The 22,677-nt window shown below is 40.8% G+C and overlaps 1 protein-coding gene across 1 annotated transcript in view; it reads left to right on the top strand.

Moving 5' to 3' along the window:
- Nucleotides 1-1,527, top strand: part of PDE7B (phosphodiesterase 7B) — a 200,694-nt gene extending 199,167 nt beyond the window's left edge. Inside the window, exon 13 of the mRNA XM_007946318.2 lies at nucleotides 1,304-1,527. Coding sequence (XP_007944509.1) covers nucleotides 1,304-1,527 — 224 coding nt within the window. The remainder of the gene's footprint in view (nucleotides 1-1,303) is intronic.
- Nucleotides 1,528-22,677: the final 21,150 nt, after the last annotated feature.

Raw genomic sequence — 22,677 nt, 5'->3', positions numbered from 1 at the left:
TTCTACATAATTGAAAGTAAAGGAAAGCTATTATCCTGAAAGAATAATAGCAATAATGTAGTCATTGGTCTTCCTGAAGTCATTTGTCCTCTGCTCCCTCCCTCCTCCTTAGGGCCAATTCAGGCTTTTATGTATTTTTATTTTTTTTTGTTTATGTCCTTCCCCTCTGCAAATAAAAAAAAAACAAAACCAGACTCACTGCCATCCAGTGGATTCCAACTCATGACCCCCATTGGGTTTCTGAGGCAGTAAATCTTTATGGAAATAGATTGCCCCATCTTCCTTCTGCAGAGCAGCTGGTGGGTTTGAACCATCAACCTACTGGTTAGCAGTCAAATGCCTTAGGCATGCACCACCAGAGCATATCATAATAGCCAGTATTTATTGTTTACTACCCGCCAACAGCTTTCTAAGCATTTGACTTGTGTTACATCATTTAGTTGCCCTAACAACAATATGGGTTTGGCTGTTGCAGATGTTAGGTGCGGACAAATCTATCTTCACTCATAGAGAGAGACTTTATGTGACAGAGAACTGTCCCATAAGGTTCCAAAGCCATAATACTCACCAAGGGAGCTCTGGTAGCACAATGGTTAAGCATTCACCTGCCAACCCAAAGTCAGCAGTTCACCAGGCATTCTTGGGAGAAAGATGTGGTAGGCTGCTTCCACAAAGAGTTCAGCTTAGGAAATTTCTTGGGGCAGTTCTACTCTGTGCTACAGGGTCACTGTGATTCTGAATCAACTCCACTGTTTATCAGGAGCAGACAAAAAAAAAAAAACCTCACTGCCATCAAGTCGAATCCACTCATAGTGACCCCTCCTTGGGTTTCCAAGGCAGTATCTCTACAGAAATAGATTGCCCAGTCTTCCTTCCCGGGAGTGGCTGGTGGGTTTGAACCGCCAGCCTTCTGGTTAGTAGTCAAATGCCTTAGGCACTACACCACCAGAGCTCTCCCAGGGGGAGACAGCCAGGTCTTTCTTCTAGGAGCAGCTGTTGAGTGGGTTTGAACCAACCTTTAAGTTAGTAGCTGAGACCTTAACCATTGTCCACTGTGGCTCCTAGGGGATTTGTACTCTTATTTTGTTGTTGTTGTTGTTGTTGTTGAACAAATGAGGAAACATATAGGTGAAATGACAAGCCCGCAGTGACACATCTTATGCTCCTAGACTATGGATAGTGACGGCATCTTGTGTACCTTCACACTCCCAGGGTGAGCAGGCGGTAGGGCCCCAATAGTATTTAAGAAAAGCAGTTTTTCTTGTCCTTACGGTGATGAGTTTTGCCTCGTCTCTTCTCCCAGGTTTCATGACTTACATCGTAGAGCCACTCTTCCGGGAATGGACCCGTTTCACAGGAAACAGCCCCCTGTCTGAGAACATGCTAAGCCATCTCACACACAACAAAGCCCAGTGGAAGAGCCTGTTGCACAAACAACCCAGGAGCAGCAGCGGTGGCGGCCCGGAGCACGCAGGCCCAGGGACCGAGAAGGAGGCGCAGACTGGACCCGCCGCCGATGCCCAGTAGGCCCCGCCCCCTGCTCTGAGCCCAGAGAACCACAAGCTCCCTGAACCGAGGCATCCGGGAAAGTGTAGAAGCCCTGAGGGGTTCTCGCCAATGAACCCAGCCTCTATGGGTTTTGTTCTTGGCCTCTTCTGAATGCCATCCTATTTTTCAAGCCTCCACTCCTATTTCCACCTGTATAGAAGCCATTGTCACTTCAGCATTAGCTGCCGACAAGAGCAACTCGGTTCAGGAACATGGGAGCTGATTCCAGGGGTAGGCTGCCAGCCCAAGGAGAAGACTGGGGCGTAGGAACGAGGTGCTTCTGCCGTGTCCCCCACGGGCCCTGGGTCACACTGTGACGGGCAACAGTTCATACAGAGTCCCAAGCATTTTCCCGTGTGTCATCTGACTGCTGAGCTGCATGACAAAAACACCAGCATATTGGGAACTCCGAGGATATTGGTCTTAAGTGCGAGAGCACAGATGAGAGCGTGAGAGAAAGTACCTTATATTTTAATAATAATTATTATTATAAAAATAATAATAAATCTTTTTAACTTTTATATTTTATGCACTAGAGAATGGATCTAAAACTCTGGACTAAGATTACTCAATGTACCCAAACGGAACAAGGGGATCATTGTTTTGTTATTGACTTTATGCCACCTTGGGTCAGAGACTTGGCATCGTCTCAATTTCAGAATCCATGTTTCCTTTCTGCTCAAGGGGAAGGTGCTGTGGGGTTCGTTCCTTTGCACCATAGCCCATGTGTCTTTTATCGCTAACTCAGATTCAGTGGCATGTTTATATATTCACATGTGTACATTTTCTGTAAATACCAAGCGCTACTGATTCCCATGCCAAAATACATGAGTATTATGGGACTGCTACCTGTATAAACAATGGCACTGTGAACAAAATACTGTTAGTTTTAATACAAGAGAATGCATTTGTAAATATGGTATATAGAGTTTATTAATATACTATTGTTTGCAGATAAAGGCCTTAACTTTTAACATCTTTCATCTTCTGAAAGCTGCCCAACGTAAATCCTCACAGATGTCTTTCTGAACTGCCTTCCCATGTCAGTCTTTATGCTTCCCAGCTAAGGTCACAAACCAAAACTAAATAAAGTCTTTGAGGAAATATTTTGGAAACTTCACATGCATTCCGCTTGAGGCCATAGTGTTTAATCTATGGCACCAAGCATCGTTTCCTCAGATTACTGAGACCTTCAGCAAGCCTGAAGTCACTTTTCAACACAGCAATGTTGCACACTCTGTTTTAACAAAACAGCTGATAAGCTTGTGTTTATGGGACTCTTGTCATAAACATGGCTGCGTGTCAGCCTCACAGGAAACATAGCAGGTCTCGCAAACCTTCTATGACCCTGTCATACAAGCATCAGGGAATTCCCTGCTCCCATACCACACATCTGTCTGTTATGGCTACAGTACCAAAGTATCTTTGGTTTATGATTGGCGTTCATTTCTTTGGTGTTAATAGTAACTGGATTTTTCTTTTTTCTTAATTTCATGTGAACAGTTACCCAACTGTTTAGCTAAAGTTAACATTATTTAAGTAAAGAAAATATTTTGGGTTTCTGAAAGACTTTACCTTCCTGGCAGATCGTTGTGGTTAATTATGGTTCTAGCTAGCATGGTCACCTTGGAATTTTGTTGCCACTTTTTCTGCAGATACTTGACCATAAAATCAGTTTATTACAGCACTCTTCTCTAGTCTCCTACACTCTGTACATTGAATTCTTTCTTGAGAAGTTCTTAATATAACTAACGTTGTATGAAAATTAGTGATGCCCCTTTCACTTTCCCTCAAAGAATGTGGAAGTGGAAGGATAATTTCTGCCACTATCAAGCTATTTCTCCAGCAAGATAGAATGACAGCTAAATCTCATTCCCTAAGTGCAATTGCTTTGTTTTCTGTTCCCCGCCACCCTCCTCACGTACAAATGAAATGTTAGAAACTTGACTGGATTATAATAAGTTCCTGTAGAGAGATGGAGGCTAGCAGAGTTAAGGATTAGGGGAAATTTTGGAGAATTGGTTATATTTTCATTAAAGTGAGAGAGATTGTCAGATGATGCTAAAGAAAGTTGTGAGAAGCTTATGAAATGAGTGGATGATGAGTTGAAATGATTGATATGGGTAAGGAGAGAAATGAAAACACTGACTTTGCTTTTCCTTTCGTAACCATGAACTGAACCATGTTTTTATATCACTTTAATTCTCTGAAGCCCTCAGTCTGGTAAGGCCCCCAAAGAGAAGAGGTTGCATGTGTTCCTGCTTCCAGTGCTCTCTTTCTGTGCTTCGGTGATGCAGGGTGGGCTTTCAAGTCATCTGTTTTTAATGGTCATCTGTTTTTAATGGCCATGATCAAATCAAAGAAAGCAAACACTGGTGTATGATAAAGTATAGGAACAAAGATATTATTTTAGCCAATGGAGTCTCTACCTTGAGTTTAGGAAATAGGCCTTCTTATAATTAGGTTGTAATTTAAATAAATAATATTGGAGGTGTTATTAGTAGTTCCAAGTTTACAGGGCAAAAGTATTTATGTTTCAATTAGGTCTCGAGGACAGGTTCACAGAGAAAACAATCAAATATCCTATGGTTAAGCCTATGAAGTAGCTACTAATAGTACAGTAAAAATCTGAAGAAAAAGGAGACACAATGCATGAATTAATGTACCTGTCTCATGCATTCAGTTGTCTGGAGGCTTCTTGAGTTCTTCATTCTTTGACAAAAGAAGAAAACGATTGTGAAAACTTTTTTTTGCCTATTAGTAGCTCTCTTGCAATATTAGGCAGAGGGAGTCCATTGCTAGTTAAAATACATTATTGGATTATCTACGGATTTTATCTTTACAATTTTTCTTCTCCTAGTCCATGGACTATTAATAGTTGACTTAACAAGTTTAACTCTTTTATTGCTAGAGAAGAAAGGAATCAAAGGGCTATTTTTTGTAGGTGAAAGTTCAAGTTCAGTGAGAAGAGAATATATTATCACTGCCAGGCCTGGTAGATGGCTTTTCCTTTTAACAGCAACAGTGAATACTCAGAACCTTATTCTTGAAACCTTGACCTATCCCTTACTCTCAGCTAGGCTTAGCAAAAATCAGACTGTTTCTACCTGCTTAAGGCTTCCCACAAAGGCACTGGGAGAGCATCCTGCAACCTTATCTTCACATAGTGCTTCCTGCAAAACACAGCCTTGTTTTCAGTAACCTCTTCTCCTGTTGAATCAGATCTGCTCTCTGATTTGCATTTGGTTATGAGCTTGTATCACTGTATTTCTCATGCTTTGTTCTTTTAAGCAAACTCTCAAAATTGTGTTGTTTTCTGTACACATGTGAGGTTTGAAAAAACCACCTTGTGAGTTTTGCTCAAAATGTGGCCTAAATATTCATTGGCATGTCTAGCTGAACAATTAAAAATAAAGATAATTTCTTAAAAATCTCACAATATGAAAATACACTGATTCTCACCATGTGACATGTTATCACCTGATCGGTTTCGATTAAAAAGACCCACAGCTCAGGAGAGGAAACTTTCAGAGAAAGAGCACATAGGCAATGTGGTGCAGGGGACACATTCCCTGTGCTGCGAAAGCGTCCATATAGCCCTTCATCATGAAGACATCACATGCCAGTGAGTCCCAGGTTATAGAAATAGGGCCACCCTTAGGCTTCACATTTCCCCTAAGTGCTGATAGTCTTCTGACTCACATTGGTCAAAATCATGGATGAATGAGAATGAAGTATGAGGTTTCAGGCTGTGAAAACATAGCAAATTTGTTCCGAGAATTATATGTGAAAAATATGGTCTTGCATTTCAAGATTGTTCTTGTCCCAAGAACAATGGGACAGTACAATCATGACAACTGAGTGTCCTAAATCCTTCTGGAAATAGAGGAGAAAAAGAGTACAACCATGTTTCCCAGAAGCACTTGTATCTTTATATATGTCCTCCTCATTTTCATTTTACTGAGATTTCTATTCAGAATCCTATTGATTGCTTAGTGTCTCCTCATGTCTGAATGTAAAGCCACTTTTCCTTTTGTGGCCATTCTATATCTTAAAATAAAAATACACAATGAGATCCAGTGGTATTCCAAAGGACAATCACGCCTTCCAAATGCACAATGACAACATTTCTGAAACATCACCAATAGGCCAAATCTATGTGAGCAGTGTAATTTCACATCAACAAATATTTATTGAGAATCGACTCTGTGCTAGATGTTATGTTAGATATGTGCAACGTGAAAAGAACCGGTCCTTCCAGGAGCATTTAGACATGGGTCAGAGACTGGCATTACCAGTGAACCCTTCTCAGAGTGTTAATGAGAACACCTGTAATTGCTCAACAGCAGCTGAAGCTTCCACCTTGAGTGCAACACAATAAACCACCTAAACCCATTGCCATCAAGTCAACTCCAACTCATGGTGACCCTATGAGAGGCAGAGTGGAACTGTGTCCCAGAGGGTTTTCAGTGGCTGATTTTTCAGAAGTAGATCACCTGGGCTTTCTTTTGAGGTGCTACTGAGTAGACTTTAATGTGCAACCTTTCACAGCCAAGCACATTAACTGTTTGCACTACCAGAGACTCCTACAATATAACAAAAAGCAAATAAGCTTTAGAGACAGAACAGGGTCCCAAACCTGGTTCTGCCACTTACTTATTCTGTGACTTGAGGGAAGTTACCAAACCCTGTAAAATTATTTCCAGACATTAGTAACTTATATAGGATTATTGTGGCAATTAAAAGAGATGGCATACACAAAGCCCAAGCACTGAGTCTGGTACCTGGCAGGCATTCAGTAGATGGAAGTTCTCTTCTCCTAAATCACACAGTAACTTACCACATAACTATTCACACATCGGTAAGATTGGGAGACCATAAGGGGAAAGAAAAGTGGTCAGCTGCTAACCAAAAGTTTAGTAGTTCAAATCCACCAGCTGCCCCACAGGATAAAGATGTGGCATTCTGCTTCCGTCAAGATTTACAGCCTTGGAAACTCTATCTATAAGGTCGCTATGAGTCAGAATCGACTTCCCAGCAAAGGGTTCAAGAAATGCTGATGATTTCACATTACAAAGTCAAACTCGTTGTTATATTTCTTAATAGACTAGTTGTGTACTTATTTATTTACAAGGTTGGGAGAAAAAGTACCCCTTCAGTCTGTGGCTTAAAACACAGCTCTGCCTCAGCTATAGGACATTTCCTGTTTATTCCATAATAGAATATAGAGACATCTATTATATGTCTCTATATTCTACGGAGTGGTGTATTTTTTGGTTGCAGTCCTGTTGCAAATTTCTTTGAAAGAAACAGCTCCTAAGAACAAAGTTATTTCTCTGTCTTGCATCTGTGCCACCGAAGCCCTGTTTCCTGCTAGTTATGGCTCTGGCGCTGTGTCAGTTCCTGCAGAGTTCACCAGGCTTTCTCAGGCTTCACAGGATCGGGGCCAGAGCACCGTGCCTCCCAGGATGCACCTGGTTCACACCACTGACATATTTCCAACCAGGCTAAAGCTTACTCTGTTTCACAGAACTGAAGGCAGAAGTACTTCTTCATATCCCCTCCGGGAAAGGAGAAGAAGAAAGGAGAAGGTCTGCTCCTGCCTGCACGGGAACACAATGGAAGGTCAAACATTTGAGAAATGACCAACAATAAAAGGACCTTTAGTCTACAAAACAGTCTATGGAGTACATTGGGTTTTGTTTTTCGTTTCTCTAATCATGCCAGGGAGATTATTATAAAAATTTGAAGTTTTAGTTGACAAGGTTTGAAAATGCGTTCATGCCTTGTCTTAGTCATCTAGGCAATGATGCATCATTGATTCAATTGCCTGAAAGGGCTTTAAATTCTACTATAATAAGCACTGATTTAATCTTCAGTATTTTTTTTTCTTTTAAGGACCCAATATGGTACTGTTGAAAAACTGTAGACTTTGACATCATATAGATCTAAATTCAAATTACTCGTCATCACTTGCTGTTTAACTATAGGCAGTCAATTTAATCTCTTTGAACCTCCATTCCCCATGAAGCACCTCCCTTACAGGGTGGCTGTAAGGTCAAAATGAGGTACACAAAGCACGCAGCACAGCTCCTAGCACAAAAGGGATATGCTGAATACAACAAATGCCAATTCCCACCATGTTTAATGAAAAAATTATGAAGTCTCACTTGGGACTCTTCTTTTACTTTCTTTAGGTTGTACTAATTTTTGTGCCAAAGAAAACACAAGAGTAATTAGACATTGAGCAGGATTATGCCTATAGGTGTCTAGCTTGGCCATAAAGTAATCCTTACATTATGGATAGAATAATACAAAAACAAGACAGTGTTCCTGGGACATTAAGGATACTCTAATAAGATCAGGGACAAATAAGGGATTGACTCTTTTGATTTTAAAGTAAATACTCCACAGCCCAGGCAGAGAGAACTAGTCTGACTAATCTGAGCTTTTACTGGAGTGGACAAGAACACAACCCTGGCTAGAGCTGTTGTTGTTAGCTGTCATCGTCAGTTCTGACTCATAGCAACCCAAAGTACAGCAGAATGGATCACAGCCCAGTCCTGCACTGTCCTCACAATCATTGCTAAGTTTGAGCCCATTCTTGCAGCCACTATGTCAATCCATCTCACTGAGGGGCTTCTTCTTTTTTACTGACCGTTTACTTTACCATGATGTCCTTCTCCAGGAAATGGTCCCTCCTTGTAACATGTCCAAAGTATGTAAGATGGAGTCTCACCATCCTAGATTCTAAGGAGTATTCTGGCTGTACTTCTTCCAAGACAGACTTGTTCCTTCTTTTGACAACCGATAGTACATTCAATATTCTTCAGCAACACTATAATTCAAACGCATCAATTCTCCATTGTCCAGCTTTGGCATGCATATGAGGCAATTGAAAATACCATGGCTTGGGTCAGGTTAGTCCTCAAAATGATATCCATGCTTTTTAAAACTTTAAAGAAGTCTTTTGCAGCAGATTTGCCCAATGTAATATGTCCTTTCATTGCTTGACTGTTGCTTCCATGGGTGTTGATCGTGGATCATAGTAAAATGAAATTTTTTTAGTGCATTTTATTGAAATATAAATTATGTACAGTGAAATACACAAAACTAAAGTGACATGGGTCAATGCTTTTTTTTTTTTTTTTTTTTTGCAGTGTTCCCTCCTCTCCCCTTCCATCCCTGGCAACCAACAAAGAAAGTTTCCTTCCATATATAAACCTTTCCTTGACTCTCCACAACAACAAACTAATACTATATTTGTCCTCCTGTGATTGACTTATTTTACTCAGCATAATGTCCTCCAAGTTCATTCATACCATGTGGTGCTTCGCAGACTCTACATTATTCTTTAGTGCTGCATAGCATTCCATTGTCTGTATGTACCATAGTTTGGACATCCATTCTTCCGCTGATGGGCATGTAGGTTGTTTTCATCTTTTGGCTATTGTAAATAGTGCTGCGATGAACATGAGTGTGTGTATATCTGTTCCTGTCCTGGCTCTCACCTCTCTAGGATATATACCTACTAATGGAATTGCTGGGTCAAATGGTATCTCCAATTCCAGCTTTCTAAGGAATCGACATATTGCTTTCCACAGTGGTTGTATCACTTCACAGGCCCACAGCAGTGTATGAGAGTCCCAATCTCTCCACATCCCCACCAGCATTTGTTACTTTCTGTCTCATTGAACCTTGCCATCAGTGCTGGGGTGAGACAGTATTTCATTGTTATTTTGATTTGTATCTCTCTGATGGCCAATGATCGTGAGCATCTCTTCATGTATTAGCTGGTCACCTGAATATCTTCCTTGGTGAAGTGTCTATTCATGTCTTCTGCCCATTTTTTCAATTAGATTGTTAATTCCTTTGCCACTGAGGCATTGGAGTTTTCTATAAATCTTAAAGATAAGTCCCTTGCCAGATATGTAATTATCATCAAATATGAATTTGTTGCTGTCATTTTTGTTATGTGCTTTTTTGTGGTGTCATTTCTTTGTTTCATATAATTTTCTATGCTGATCTCATTTTGTTTATGAATCGTGTTATCACTTCCTTTGTTGCTATTGTTTTAGTATTTACTAAATATTTGTGCTGGTCCTCTTTTTTGTTTTGATAAGAAGCTTTATCATTTTTCTTTGAGGTTATTCTGTGATTTATAGTTTTATTCCCAAATTTAGAGCAGTGCGTTCTGTCTTCTAGTTGTCTTGACTTCCCTACCATCAAGAAGTTCTGTAACGACACAGTTTTTTTCCCTCTTTTTGGTATGTGTTTGTCCTCATTTGTCAATTGATGTCTCTGGCTCCATGTTTACAGTTTTGTAGGCTTAGTTACTTTGGATACTTCCATAGCTGGGGTGGTTTCTGGGCTATATCATCATGGGTGTTAATGGTCAGTTGTTGTTGGCTGTTGTTGCTTCCCTGTCCAAAGGGCTCCCTTTAGCATCTCTTGTAAGGTTGATCTGGTTTTAACAAATTCCCTTAATTTCTGCTTATCTGGAAATGTCCTAATTTCACCATCATATTTGAGGGACAGTTTTGCTGGTTACATAATTCTTGGTTGGAAATTTTTCTCTTTCAGTGCTTTATATATACAATCCTATTGTCTTCTCACCTGCATAGTTTCTGCTGAGAAATCCAAGCTTAGTCTTATTGGTTGCCTCTTGTAGGTAACTTTTCGTTTTTCCCATGCTGCTCTCATGATTCTTTCTTTGTCTTTGGTTTTGGTGAGTTTGATGATGATTTGTCTTGGTGATTTTCTTTTGGGGTCTATCCTGTTTGGGGTTCATTGGACTTCCTGAATAGATATATTCTCATGTTTCATCATACCAGGAAAATGATCTTCCAACAAATCTTGGACAATTTTCTCTGTGGTTTGTCTCTTCCTATTCTGGAATTCCAATTACATGTAGGTTATTCCTTTTGATGGTGTTCCACATGAACCTTGGCTTTCTTCATTTTGTTTTGATCTTTTTTCTGATTGTTCCCTTTCCAAAGAAGTATTGAGGTATTTGCCTTCAATCTTACTAATTCTATCTTCCATTGATTCAATTCTACTCTTTTGCCTGTTCAATGTCTTATCTATTTCTGAAAATTTAGTACTGATCTTCTGGAATTCTGTGTGTAGATTTTGTATTTCTAATTTTTCATTTATTTTGTCATTTTGTTCTTGTATTGCCTTTTGAAATTGTTCTAGGGTTTTCTCTGTGCTTTCCTTGATCTGCGTCTCAATTCGTTGAAGATATCTAAATATAATTCTTTTGAATTCCTTATCAGGGAGTTCCAATACTACATCTTCCTCAGGGATGTATTTTGGGTCTGTATCCTGGTCCCTTGCTTCTCCTACTTTATATTGCTTCTTTGTGTGGACTGTGATGCTCTGTTGTCTCCGAGGCATTGTGACATTTTTGTGTTTATATTTAATTGCATACATACAATTGGAGTGACTTGCCCATGATTTTCATTTTCTTTGTTTTGTTTGTATTTATCTACACAAGCAGGGTACTGTGCTGTGCTCCTCTGTTCACTAGTTGACAGCACTTACACACTCACCATGTCTCCTTTCCTGTTGTCGTCCTCTTGTACGTCCCTGCCAACCTTGGCAAACAGAGCCTATTCTTAGGTCCCTGGAATCCAAATGAGAATGCTATCACTTTAAAATCCAAAATGGCTGTCTTGTGTAAACAATCAAAATGGCTGCACCCTCTGGACAGCGAAAAGACAACAGCTCAGGTTGTCTTCCTCCTTGCTGTTTCCCCTCCTAGTCATAGGCCACCAGTGCAGTCATCCCTGCAGCCCTTGGTGACCAGGCCTGATCTTTAGGTCAATTCTCAGGTCCCAGCACCAATTTGAAATATTCAAGCTGTTGGTCCCATCAGAGTAGCATCAGAGTAGCAGAGAGTCTGCAGCTATGAACATCTCTGTACTCACTGTTTTTGTTCAGGTTTTTCCACTTGTTGGTGCCTAATCCACTTCTATATAGTTCCTTTCAAAGCTCAGGGCTCCAGGATTATCTTCTGTATCTTTCTGAATTGGTTTTTCTTTTCTTTGTTGAAGAGGGTCTGTGTCACTTGTCTGCCTATTCCTCCATCTTACCAGAAGTCCTAAAACGAAATTCTTGACAGCTTTGATCTTTTCTCCATTTATCATTATGTTGCTTATTGGTTCAGTTGTGAGGATTTTTGTTTTCTTTATGTTCAGGTATAATCCACACTGAAGGCTGTATTCTTTAATCTTCATTAGTAAGTGCTTCAAATCCTCCTTGTTTAGTATAAGCAAGGTTGTGTGATCTGCATATCACAGGTTATTAATGAGTCTTCCTTCAATGCTGATGCTGCATTCTTCTTCATATAGACCAGTTTCTTGGACTATGGTTAGAGATAAGGTTTGGAAGCTTAAAACTTGATAACTGGTCACATTTTCAGGAATTCCACTCAAATCCTACAAATCTTATCCATAGAGGTTGCCAGTAGCCCTACCCCTTGGAACTTCATTGGATTCTTTCTGACCACCTACAGCAGAGGCCAAGAACTCCATGGAAGTCTCTCTAAATAGATCACTCATATCTCCCTCAAACTATTTAATAACTTGTGTGTCAAAAGATGCTCATTAAGTCTTCCATGGGGGGGGGGAGAGGCTTCTAGTCAAAGAAGTTTAAGAATCAATGGATTAAACAGGTTTTCCTCTTGCATGCTTCTCAGAGCCTCTCATATGCACATTACATCTCCAACAAGATCACGTGGTATTCAGTATTCCTCAATTTGAGTGCTGATTATTTCTCAGGTATATCAATTACTGTCTGGTAGATTTGTATTTTTAAACAACACATATTTATTCTTTCAAGACACATGGCTTATGAAACCTAGCCAAGACAATAGCTTTTCTCATCACAGAAGGGTTTATGAGTAGTAAGGGCAAGGAAGGACTTGATGGAGCCCTGAAGGACTGGAGGTTCAGAGACCTCAGGGTCTTTTTCCATTCAACTAAATTTGTTTCTTTTGCAGAGTTAATAAAGGTCCCCTATGGCATACAGACATATACATGTGAAAGCTGGAAAATGAACAAAGAAGACTGAAGAAGAATTGATGCTTTTGATTGTGGTGTTGACAAAGAATACTGAAGTACCGTGGACTGCCAGAAGAACAAATAAATCTCTCCTGGAAGAAGTGCAACTGGAATGCTCCTTGGAAGCCAGAAGGGCTAGATTTCATCTCACCTAATCATGGGGTTAGAAGGGACTAGTCCCTGGAAAAGGATATCATGCTTGATAAAGTGGAGGGTCAGAGGAAACGGGGAAGACCCTCAACAAAATATATTAACACAGTGGCTGCAATGATGGGCTTAGGACCAAGCAGTGTTTTGTTCTGGTGTACATGTTGTTGTTGTTGTTGTTGTTGTTGTTTGCCGTCGAGTCGGCCCCGACTCATAGCGACCCCTCCTTGGGTTTCCGAGGCAGTATCACTACGGAAGTAGGATTGCCCAACCTTCCTTCCGAGGAGTGGCTGGTGGGTTTGAACCGCCAGCCTTCTGGTTAGCAGTCAAGTGCCTTAGGCACTATGCTACCAGAGCTCCTCTGGTGTACATAGGGTCACTATGAGTCAGAATGGACTCAATGGCACCTAACAACATCAACAACATGGCATACAAAAAAGGAGTCCTGGTGGTGCAATGATTAAGCATTTGGCTGCTAATCAAAAGGTTGGCAATTTTAGCCCACCAACTTCTCTAGTGGAGAAAGATGTGGCAGTCTGTTCCTGTAAATATTTACAGCCTTGGAAACCCTATGGGGCAGTGCTACTCTGCCATATAGGGTCACTATGAGTTAAATCAACTCAATAGCAACAGAGATGACATATAAAAACAAAGCTAACCCACTGCCATCTATCCTATTTCAATTCGTAGTAACCTTATATACAGAGTAGAACTGCCCCACAGGGTTTCCAAGGCTATAAATCTTTACAGAAGCTGACGGCCTCATCTTTCTCCTGCAGAGTAGTTGGTGGATTCTAACTGCTGACCTCTTGGTTTGCAGGTGAATGCTTTAACCACTGCACCAATGGAATTCCTGGATGACATCCAAGTGGTACAAGAAGTTCACAAGCTCAGCTGCTAACCAAAGGTTTGAATCCGCCCACAGCTGGCTTCCAAGAAAAGCCTGTCAGTCTACTTCTGAAAAATCAGCCATTGAAAACCATATGGAGCACAGTTCTGCTCTGATGCACTTGGGATCGCCGTGAGGAGACATTGACTCAATAGCAACTGGTTTACGACATACACGATCCAAGAAAAGACAGAGACAAATCCCAATTCTCAACTTTAGAAAAGAACGTGGGAGTAGCAGCTGAGTCTCTTATTTTATCCTTTGCAAACACTTGAGTAAGCAATTATCTGCACAGTTTTAAAGTTGTTGGCAAAGTCTAACGGACCAAAATATAGAGTGTGTTGTTTGGGTTATTTTCCCACTACAATATTTTAGTTTGGACTTCTCTAACATGACAGTCAGACTTTTCAATGCACTTTCATTTTTTCAGAAATATCTGACTCCATCCACATTTGAAAAAAGTAACTTGCAGATGAAATGAATATGTCATGCAATGGCATAAGTGAGAATTACATTCTATAATTTCTGACAAAGAGACACTCTAGTTGGAGTAGGGAACACAAAAAGTTCTGATAGATATTTCAATGTTTTGGTTACGTAACATGATGTGAATTATTTCTTATATGCCTCTACTGGTATTAATGATTAAAAATATATTAATCATCCCATAAATAGCTTATCAAAAACTATCCTTTTGCAAGTGAAGTTTTCTTTATCTTAAATGTTAATGGAAAGCTTAAGATTTGATTTTTTTTTGTTGTTGTTTTACTTTAATCTTTCTTTCTAATAGCATGTTTCCAATTCTTAGCAAAATTTAATGAGTGCCCAACTCTAGCGACAACCTACATTAGTGGCAAGCAGCTAGGCACAGGCTTTTTCCCTAATGGAACAGTCCAGTCAATCCTTGTGCAGCACCTGAGCAGGATGAGATGAAAAAGGGAGGCAGACCACAGAGCAAGCACTGGGTTCCAGGGACTCATCATGCAGACAGCTTTGGGTGTGTACAAGGGTCATGGATAGAGACCCTGAAATCATGTGTCAGGGAGAAAGGAACAAGACCTTGACTATCTGAAATGTCTACTGCATCTTAACAAAGTTTTATTTGGACTTGCAAGCAAATCATAAAGCAAGAAATTCCTGGACTTGATTATTTATTCTTTTTAATAGAGCTGTGTTTTAAGTGATCCAACAGAACGTGGCAATCTGGTGGGGTAGTGCCTAAGGCATTTGACTGCTAACAAGAAGGCTGGCAGTTCAAACCCACCAGCCACTCCTCAGAAGGAAGATTGGGCAATCTACTGTAGAGATATCACCTCAAAAACCCAAGGAGGGGTTGCTATAAGTTGGAAACAACTCAACAGCAGTGAGTTTGGTTTGGTTTGGTTTTATCATTAATATCACATGCAAGTAAAATTTTGCCAAAGATAATTCAAAAATGGTTGCAGCAGTATATTGACCGGGAATTTCCAGAAATGCAAGCTGGATTCAGAAATGGACATGGAACTAGGGATATCATTGCTGATGTCAGATGGATCTTTGCTGAAAGCAAAGAATAGCAGAAAGATGTTTACTTGTGTTCTACTGATTATGCAAAAGCTTTAAACTGTGTGGATCATAACAAATTATGGATAACATTGAGAAGAATGGGAATTCCAGAACACTTAATTGTGCTCATGAGGACCTGTACATAGACCAGGAAGTTGTCGTTTGAACAAAACAAGGAGATACTGCATGGTTTAAAATCAGGAAAGGTGTATGTCAGGATTGTATTCTTTCATGATACTTATTCAGTATGTATACTGAGCAAATAATCCAAGAAGCTAGACTATAGGAAGAAGAACACAACACCAGGATTGGAAGAAGACTCATTAACAACCTGCAATATGCAGATGACACAACCTTGCTAATGAAAGTGAAGATGACTTGAAGCACTCACTGATGAAGATTAAAGACTACAGTCTGCAGTATGGATTACACATCAACATAAAGAAAATGAAAATCCTCACAACTGAACCAATAAGCAGCATCACAATAAATGCAAAAAAGATTGAAGTGGTCAAAGATTTCATATTACTTGGTCCTACAATCAACACCAACGGAAGCAGCAGTCAAGAAATCGGATGATGTATTGCACTGGCAGATCTGCTGCAAAAGACGTCTTTAAAGTGCTGAAGAGCAAAGATGTCTCTTTGAAGACTAAGGTGCATCTAACCCAAGAAATGGTGTTTTCAATAGCGTCATATGCACGTGAAAGCTGGACAATAAATAAGGGAGTCCAAGAAAGAATTGATGCTTTTGAGTTTTGCCATTGGCAAAGAATACTGAAAATATCTTGGACTGCCAAGAACTAACCAATTTGTCCTGGAAGTACAGCCTGAATGCTCTTTGGAAGCAAGAATGACCAGATTTTGTCTCACCTACTTTGATCATGTTGTCAGAAAGGACCATTCCTTGGAGAAAGCTATCATTCTTGGTCAGTAAAAAAAGGGGAAGGCCCTCCACAAGATGGATTAACACAGTGGCTGCAAGGATGGCCTCAGGAATAACAAGGGTCCTGAGGCTGGCACAGGCCTGGGCAGTGTTTCATTCTGTTGTACATAAGGTTGCTAAGAGTTGGCACTGACTCGATGACACCTAACAACAAAAACAGCATGTTTTAGGTACACTGAAAGAATTTTTACATGTGGTTTATAAAGGCTTTGACCAAATGTCATGTATATTGTCAAATGTTGTCCATATAAACCAGACCACTTGTAAGAAGCCTCGTGGTTATTGTATATTAAATAAGCATACACATATAATACTGCTATATGTGTATTGATGTAATGTATGAAGTAATGACAGGCAACTAGATGGTAATATGTCAGGGCAAGAACCTCAAGAAATAGTGTTTTGGTTTTTTGGTTTTTGGATCTTTCACTGATGGTTGTTGTTGTTGCTGTTGTTGTTGTTGTTAGCTGCCATTGACTCAGCACCCACTCTTGGTGACCCCATGTACAATGAAACCAAACACTGCCTGGTCCTGCACTATGGCCATGGTTGTTTTGGATAGGGTCCCTGTGACCTGTAGTGCTCTCCTTGCTGGTTTCCAGAAGTTGGTCAAAAAGTTGGCTTTTTTTTCTAGTCCATCTCAGTCTGGAAGCTCCACTGAAATTCAGCATCATAGCAATACACAAGCCTCCACTGACCAATGGGCAGTGGCTGCACATGAAGTGCATTGGCTGGGAATCAAACCCAGATCTCCCTCACGGAAGGCAAGAATTCTACCACCGAACCACCACTGACCTCCCTCAATGAGAGTAAAGGACAGTCTAGACATGTCCATAAGACAAGAGGAAGACATCGATCCCATCTCCCAACAGCGACAGGAGGGACAATTGGTACCAAGCAGCCTCTGTTTGAGAGGCTTCCAAAAAGCAGGGTTCTCTAGGACAGTTTTCAGTTAAAACACTGAAGATAACAAAATGTCCAGTGCAGATATACAGGATGTAGAGGGTGTGATTATCCTGGTTTGGGAGCTCCAGAGAACATACTAGAAGGATCAAGAAGGAGGGCTGTGTGACAGGAGAAGTCAAAGTACCTAGGGTATGAGAATATGAGAAAGAATAGATGAAATGAGGAAGTACCATTCTTAGGTGAACAAACAAGAATTACAGGGATGTGAAAAATGATGAATGAAGCTGGCCTCTAGACTGCCCAGGTAATTAATCACAATATTCCTTCTGAGGAGGAGAGGAAACAGGGATTTACAGAGCCCTCCTATATAGCCTTCCAAGGCTTAGGAAGAAGGGGAGACTCTGAGCTCTTGGAAGAAGTGGTGGTCAATTTGATGGCAACTGGTTTTAATGACCAAGAGACACAAAAGTGCTACCACCTCTGCTCATCCTTTCAAACTCCACACCCACGGTGCTGCTGTTATAAATGCTATGCACAGAGAGGAGGCAGAATGAAGAGTCTGCCTTTAAGTTCTCCTTTCTACTGTGTCTCCAGAGGTCAACTGGGAGCACAGGTGACTTCCTGTTACAGAACATGCCATCACACTTATCAGTTTCCTGAATGAAATAGTAAGAAGCAGAATAAGTTTGAAAAATGGAGAGAAATCCATTCCTGACTATCCCAATGGGCTGTTCTTTAATAATGGAGAATATCATGTAGCACCAAAGACCAAAAACAGGTCACTAAAAGGTACATAATGTTTGATAAATACTTCAGAAACATATTGAAAGTGTAGGCAAACCCTTTGTAGGGAACAAATCAAGCAACATCCAGATTTTAATCCAAGATCAGAGCCATTCTCAGCCTTATCATCAATTCAGGGGGAAAAAAAAGAGGTCCAGAAGACAGCTACAAAGAGGCTACAAAGAAGCTCCTCTCAAGTCCTCTTCCATCTGTTCAGGGCTGGTCTTCGAAAGCAAGGGAGAATCTGAAAGAAAAGACTTTGACAGCACCTTTGGGCACAGTGATCACTTACTAACACTTAAGAGACTGTTCTTAGAATGTGAGGTTTGCTTGGGGGGGGGGGAGGTTTCCTTTTCCCTGGAATTGACCTTGCATCCAGAAGCCTTCAAGCCTTCCTAGAATTGTTATGTAGAATTCCAGAAAGTTCAGTACAGATTTTCAAATGCAAGCACATCTTCAGCTAACATTATATGCAGAGGCCTCCTTCCTCCTGGAATCTCAGAGCACATAATCCAAGAGGACAGATGTAATGGTAATTCTACCACCAACATCAAGCACCAATTTCAACTAGAAATTCATTTCCATATTGAGACACAAGTCATTAGCCATTGCACTTAAGCATACCAATGTATTAAAGTTTTACTAGTACATTGGGTTAGTCCAAGGAAGATTTGAATGAAAAACAGAAGCTGGCTTGGTTTTGGTGGTCACTAAAACTCCTCAAAGATATTTCACCAAAAGAATTACATATTTTGAGAGATGAGTCTGCCCCCTTCACCCATGACTCTAATACAGATTACCAGTGGCTGTGGACTCACTTCTGACTCATGGTGACTCGTGGTGGCCCATGATCCATGTGTGAGAGTGGAAGTCTGCTCCATAGGGTTTTCAATGGCTGATACTTCAAACGTAGACCACCACACTTTTTTCTGAGGTACATCTGAGTAGACTCGAACCACCAAGTGCATTGATGGTTTGCATCACCCAGGGACTCCCTAACACAGATCAGCAGTTACAATCAACCAGCAGTTCTATATCAAACCAGGGATTTCTAACAGGAATTGATGGAGAGGAAGCACAGAGGAGTGGTTACATGCAGATTGCTTGGGTTGACTTCTGGCTCAGCCACTTGCTCACTGTCTATCCATAGACTAGTTTGTCACTCTCTCCGCCCCTTGGTTATATCAGTGAGCTAACAATAGTGTCCTTCACAGGGTTGTCATAAGGATCAAATGACTTAGAATACCCCCAGCCACATTTTAATGGCTCTATAAGTTTTCAAATGTGTAAAGGTTCATAAGAACAGAAAACAGGAAAAGATGCCCTCCTGACCTTCTCAACTTGCTCCAAGAAAGGTCACTGTGTGTGGTATTTTCAGTATGCAGGCAGGCCCAACTCTGCTTAGAAAGCTTTTTGCTCCTGTGACAGGTGTTGCAAAATTTCTTTCATAACATGAGAGGTGTTACCTCCAGACAGAGTCTTCTCCAGGACTGTCTGGCTCATCTCTTCAAGCCCAGACTATATCACACTGACTAGCAGATAATAGTGCCTCTATAAATGATTGTTCAACCGAACTGAACCTCAGACACAATAGTTACAGAAGTCTTAAAGACATGAAAAAGGAGATAAAGTACAAAGAGTGAGGAAACCCAGGGCCAGCAAACCAGGGTATGGACAGAATGGTCTGTCACCATTGCCCGGGAGTGGAAGTATGACTCCAACACCTCCTTCAAGTATCTTCTACTTGATCACTGTATTCTCATAATTTGTTCACACTGGTAAAGCATGCTGATAACAGAGCTTCTTAGAAAAGAACCACAAAAGTTACTAGGAATGAATAAGGCGGACTCCCACTATTTTGGTGAGATGAGAACAAAAGCAAAACACTCAGAAAAGAGGCCCAAACAAGACATCAATAGCAACTGCAAAGGAAAATGGAGCCCTCTGTGTCTTAATGAAGACTCTTCTGCTTACAACACCTTCCTCTTTATAAAGTTCCAAGCAAAATGACTTTATTTCTTCTCCGTTTGTTACCTCAAACTCTTCTCCAATTTTTCCTCCATTTGCTAAGATGCTGAACTGCTTTTGGTCTTCAGGTCTCTGCCATCTTAATACTACAATATTTTTTCATTTTTCAGTCATGTAAATAGCAGATAGAAGAAGAATAACCACCAAAGGTTTGCACGATCTATAGAAGGTGAATGAGAGAGCTACCTCCTACCCCAGGCTCCAGGGCATTCAAGTGCCATTAGGGCTACAGTCTTGGGTCTCATAGTTAAAATGTGCTCACTTAGGAAATCATAACATATTGTCAAAATCTAACCAGAAATAATTTGGGCATAGAAACAGCAGGAAACTTACCCTTCTCTCACCCAAGAAATTGAGATTATTTTCTCAACTTCTGTATATTTTAGGATAGTGGGCACAGATTAATCAAGACTGCAAAATAATTGAAATTGTATCACTTAAAGACTGCCACAGAATATTCCCTATACTCTGACTTCACGTCACATGTACTCCTGAACTCACTGTAACCCAATTTCTTCTTTAAAATCGTGCTGAAACGTCTCATCTTCCCAAATTCAGAGGACTTTTATGTGATAATTTGACATGCTCTCTTTTGAAGACTTTTGTCATCATTGGCCACTTTTTCTTCTATCTATTTTTACTAAGACAAAGTAGTTACAAAACCTGAAGTTAAGGACATTGGAAAGGAGACAAAGTGAAGAGAGTGGGGATATCCAGGAGCAGAAAGACTCTGTGGCAACCTGTTCAGCATCATGGCTAAATGCAAGCCTCCACCGGCAGGTGGGGGTGGGCAGCTTCCCAGAATGGAAGGTGGGCATTCCACACTGAACCACCAATGACCTCTGGGCCTTTACAATTCGCATAATGATACCTTCTGAGCACACACCAGGTAATGCTCAGTAGAAAAAGAAGAATATGACATAATCTTGCCCTCCACAAGCTTATATCTAGTTGGAGATGCAAGACTTACAAACACAAGAAGAAAAGCACCATGTAAGAACATTCAATACAGACTCCATAGAAGGGAGATTCCTTGCCTTGGTCTGAGCCAAGAAAGACTTCACAGAGAATGAGGGCCATGGAATCAACTTTGAGGGGGAATCAAAATGATATTGACAGTGAGAAAAAAGAAATGTGTGTCAGAGTCTGGAAAATGGCACCACAAGCATAGAGCTAGAATTTGCCATTGTGTTCACCTTGTGGAGACGCCAGGGGTCAGATAAAGCTGAAAGTAAAAATGAATAGGAGTATGACCAGTTACCCTCGAGTCATTTCTGACTCACGGTAACCTCATGGGTGTCAGAGTAAAGCTATACTCCGTGAAATTGGAATTTTCAATGGCTGATCTTTCAGAAGTAGATCACCAGGCCTTTCATTGAAGCACTTCTGTGTGGACTCACACCTCTAACCTGTCGGTTCACAGCCAAGCACATTAACTGTTTGGACCACCCAAGAACTCCAAGTAGGAATACAAGGCTACACAAAAAGCTACATTGTGCTCAATTATGCAGGACTTCAAATGCCTAACTAAGGACCATTGACAAAGGTCCCAATGGGGTGGTCAGTACGTGAGAGAAATGGTGCTGGTTAAGTTACTGGCCCCCAAACCTACTGAAAGAGAAAGAGAATGGAAAGAAATCAAGCTGTATTTTTGTGACTATAGTAATATAGGAGCTCTGGTAGTGTAGTACCTAAGGCATTTGACTGCTAACCGGGAGGGTGGTGGTTCAAACCCACCAGCCACTCCTCAGAAGGAAGGTTGGGCAATCTACTTCCGTAGAGATGTCACCTCAGAAATCCAAGGAGGGGTTGCTATGAGTCAGATCCGCCTCCACAGCCACAGTTTATTTTGGGTTTTTTTTTTTTTTTATTTTTGGTTTTATAGTAATACAGGAACTAAAAGGGAAAAATTGGAATGCTTCTCTGTGGTGCCCTCATTGAACCAGAAGTCTCAGCAGCTGGTGGAACAAAGGTAACTTTGGGATGTGGGACAACCTGGTTGTAGATCTGAGAGTAAAGAGAGCAGTGTTCCATAGGAGTGTGCTAGCACAGCAGAGGAGTTCTCAAAGCAGAGAAATTCAAGTTCTTTGTGAGCTAAGTCCTCATTTGTGCAACATATTTGGATAAAAGGATGAAGCAATATCATATAATCAAGACAATTAGGCCAAATTAGTAATAATGAGATTATAGAAACTGCAGAAATTTCTAGGCAATCATAAAGGGGCACTTTGATACTGTACCAAGACCAGATGTTGGGCTAGACTTTTTGAAAGAAACAAAGGACTGCTTCTCTGCCATGCCAGCGAATAGGAGAAAGCTGGTCACTGGGACAGAACCAGCTCCCAGAGCATCTGGCAAGCACAAAAGGCCTGAGAGATGAAAAGAGAAAATCCTAGTGACAGAGACAAGGCTCAGAAGCTCAGACAGGTGCCCCAAGTCTGATTGTGCAGAGAGATGTCCTTCCAAAGCGATAAACCAGTAAGTTCTTATTTATTTATGCCTGGTTAGCATTTTTCTGTGTGTTTTGCACACACTTTATTTCATTGGTGTGACCCTGTCAACTGCATGGAGAGGAATTATTATCTCCATGTTATAACCAAGGAAACTGGACCTTCACATTAATGAATTAATAAATTACTTGACCAAGGTCCTACTGTGCTTAGGTCTCGATTTCTAGTTCAGTTCTCTTTCCCCTAAGACAGGAGGTCTCTCTGATTTAAGTCTTGCCTGTAAAAAGAGAAAACAAGGGGAACGGAGGGCCAGCCAAGCAGCACTGGAGTGCAGCATCCCCTGTGGAGAGGTGTGTGAGGGGACAGAATC

The sequence above is a fragment of the Orycteropus afer genome, unplaced genomic scaffold (genome assembly GCF_000298275.1).
Source record: "Orycteropus afer afer isolate SDZICR_OR568_19922 unplaced genomic scaffold, OryAfe1.0 scaffold00155, whole genome shotgun sequence".
Taxonomy (NCBI): domain Eukaryota; kingdom Metazoa; phylum Chordata; class Mammalia; order Tubulidentata; family Orycteropodidae; genus Orycteropus; species Orycteropus afer.
The sequence above is the reverse complement of the archived record's forward strand: the minus strand, read 5'-3'. Positions and strand labels throughout refer to the sequence as shown.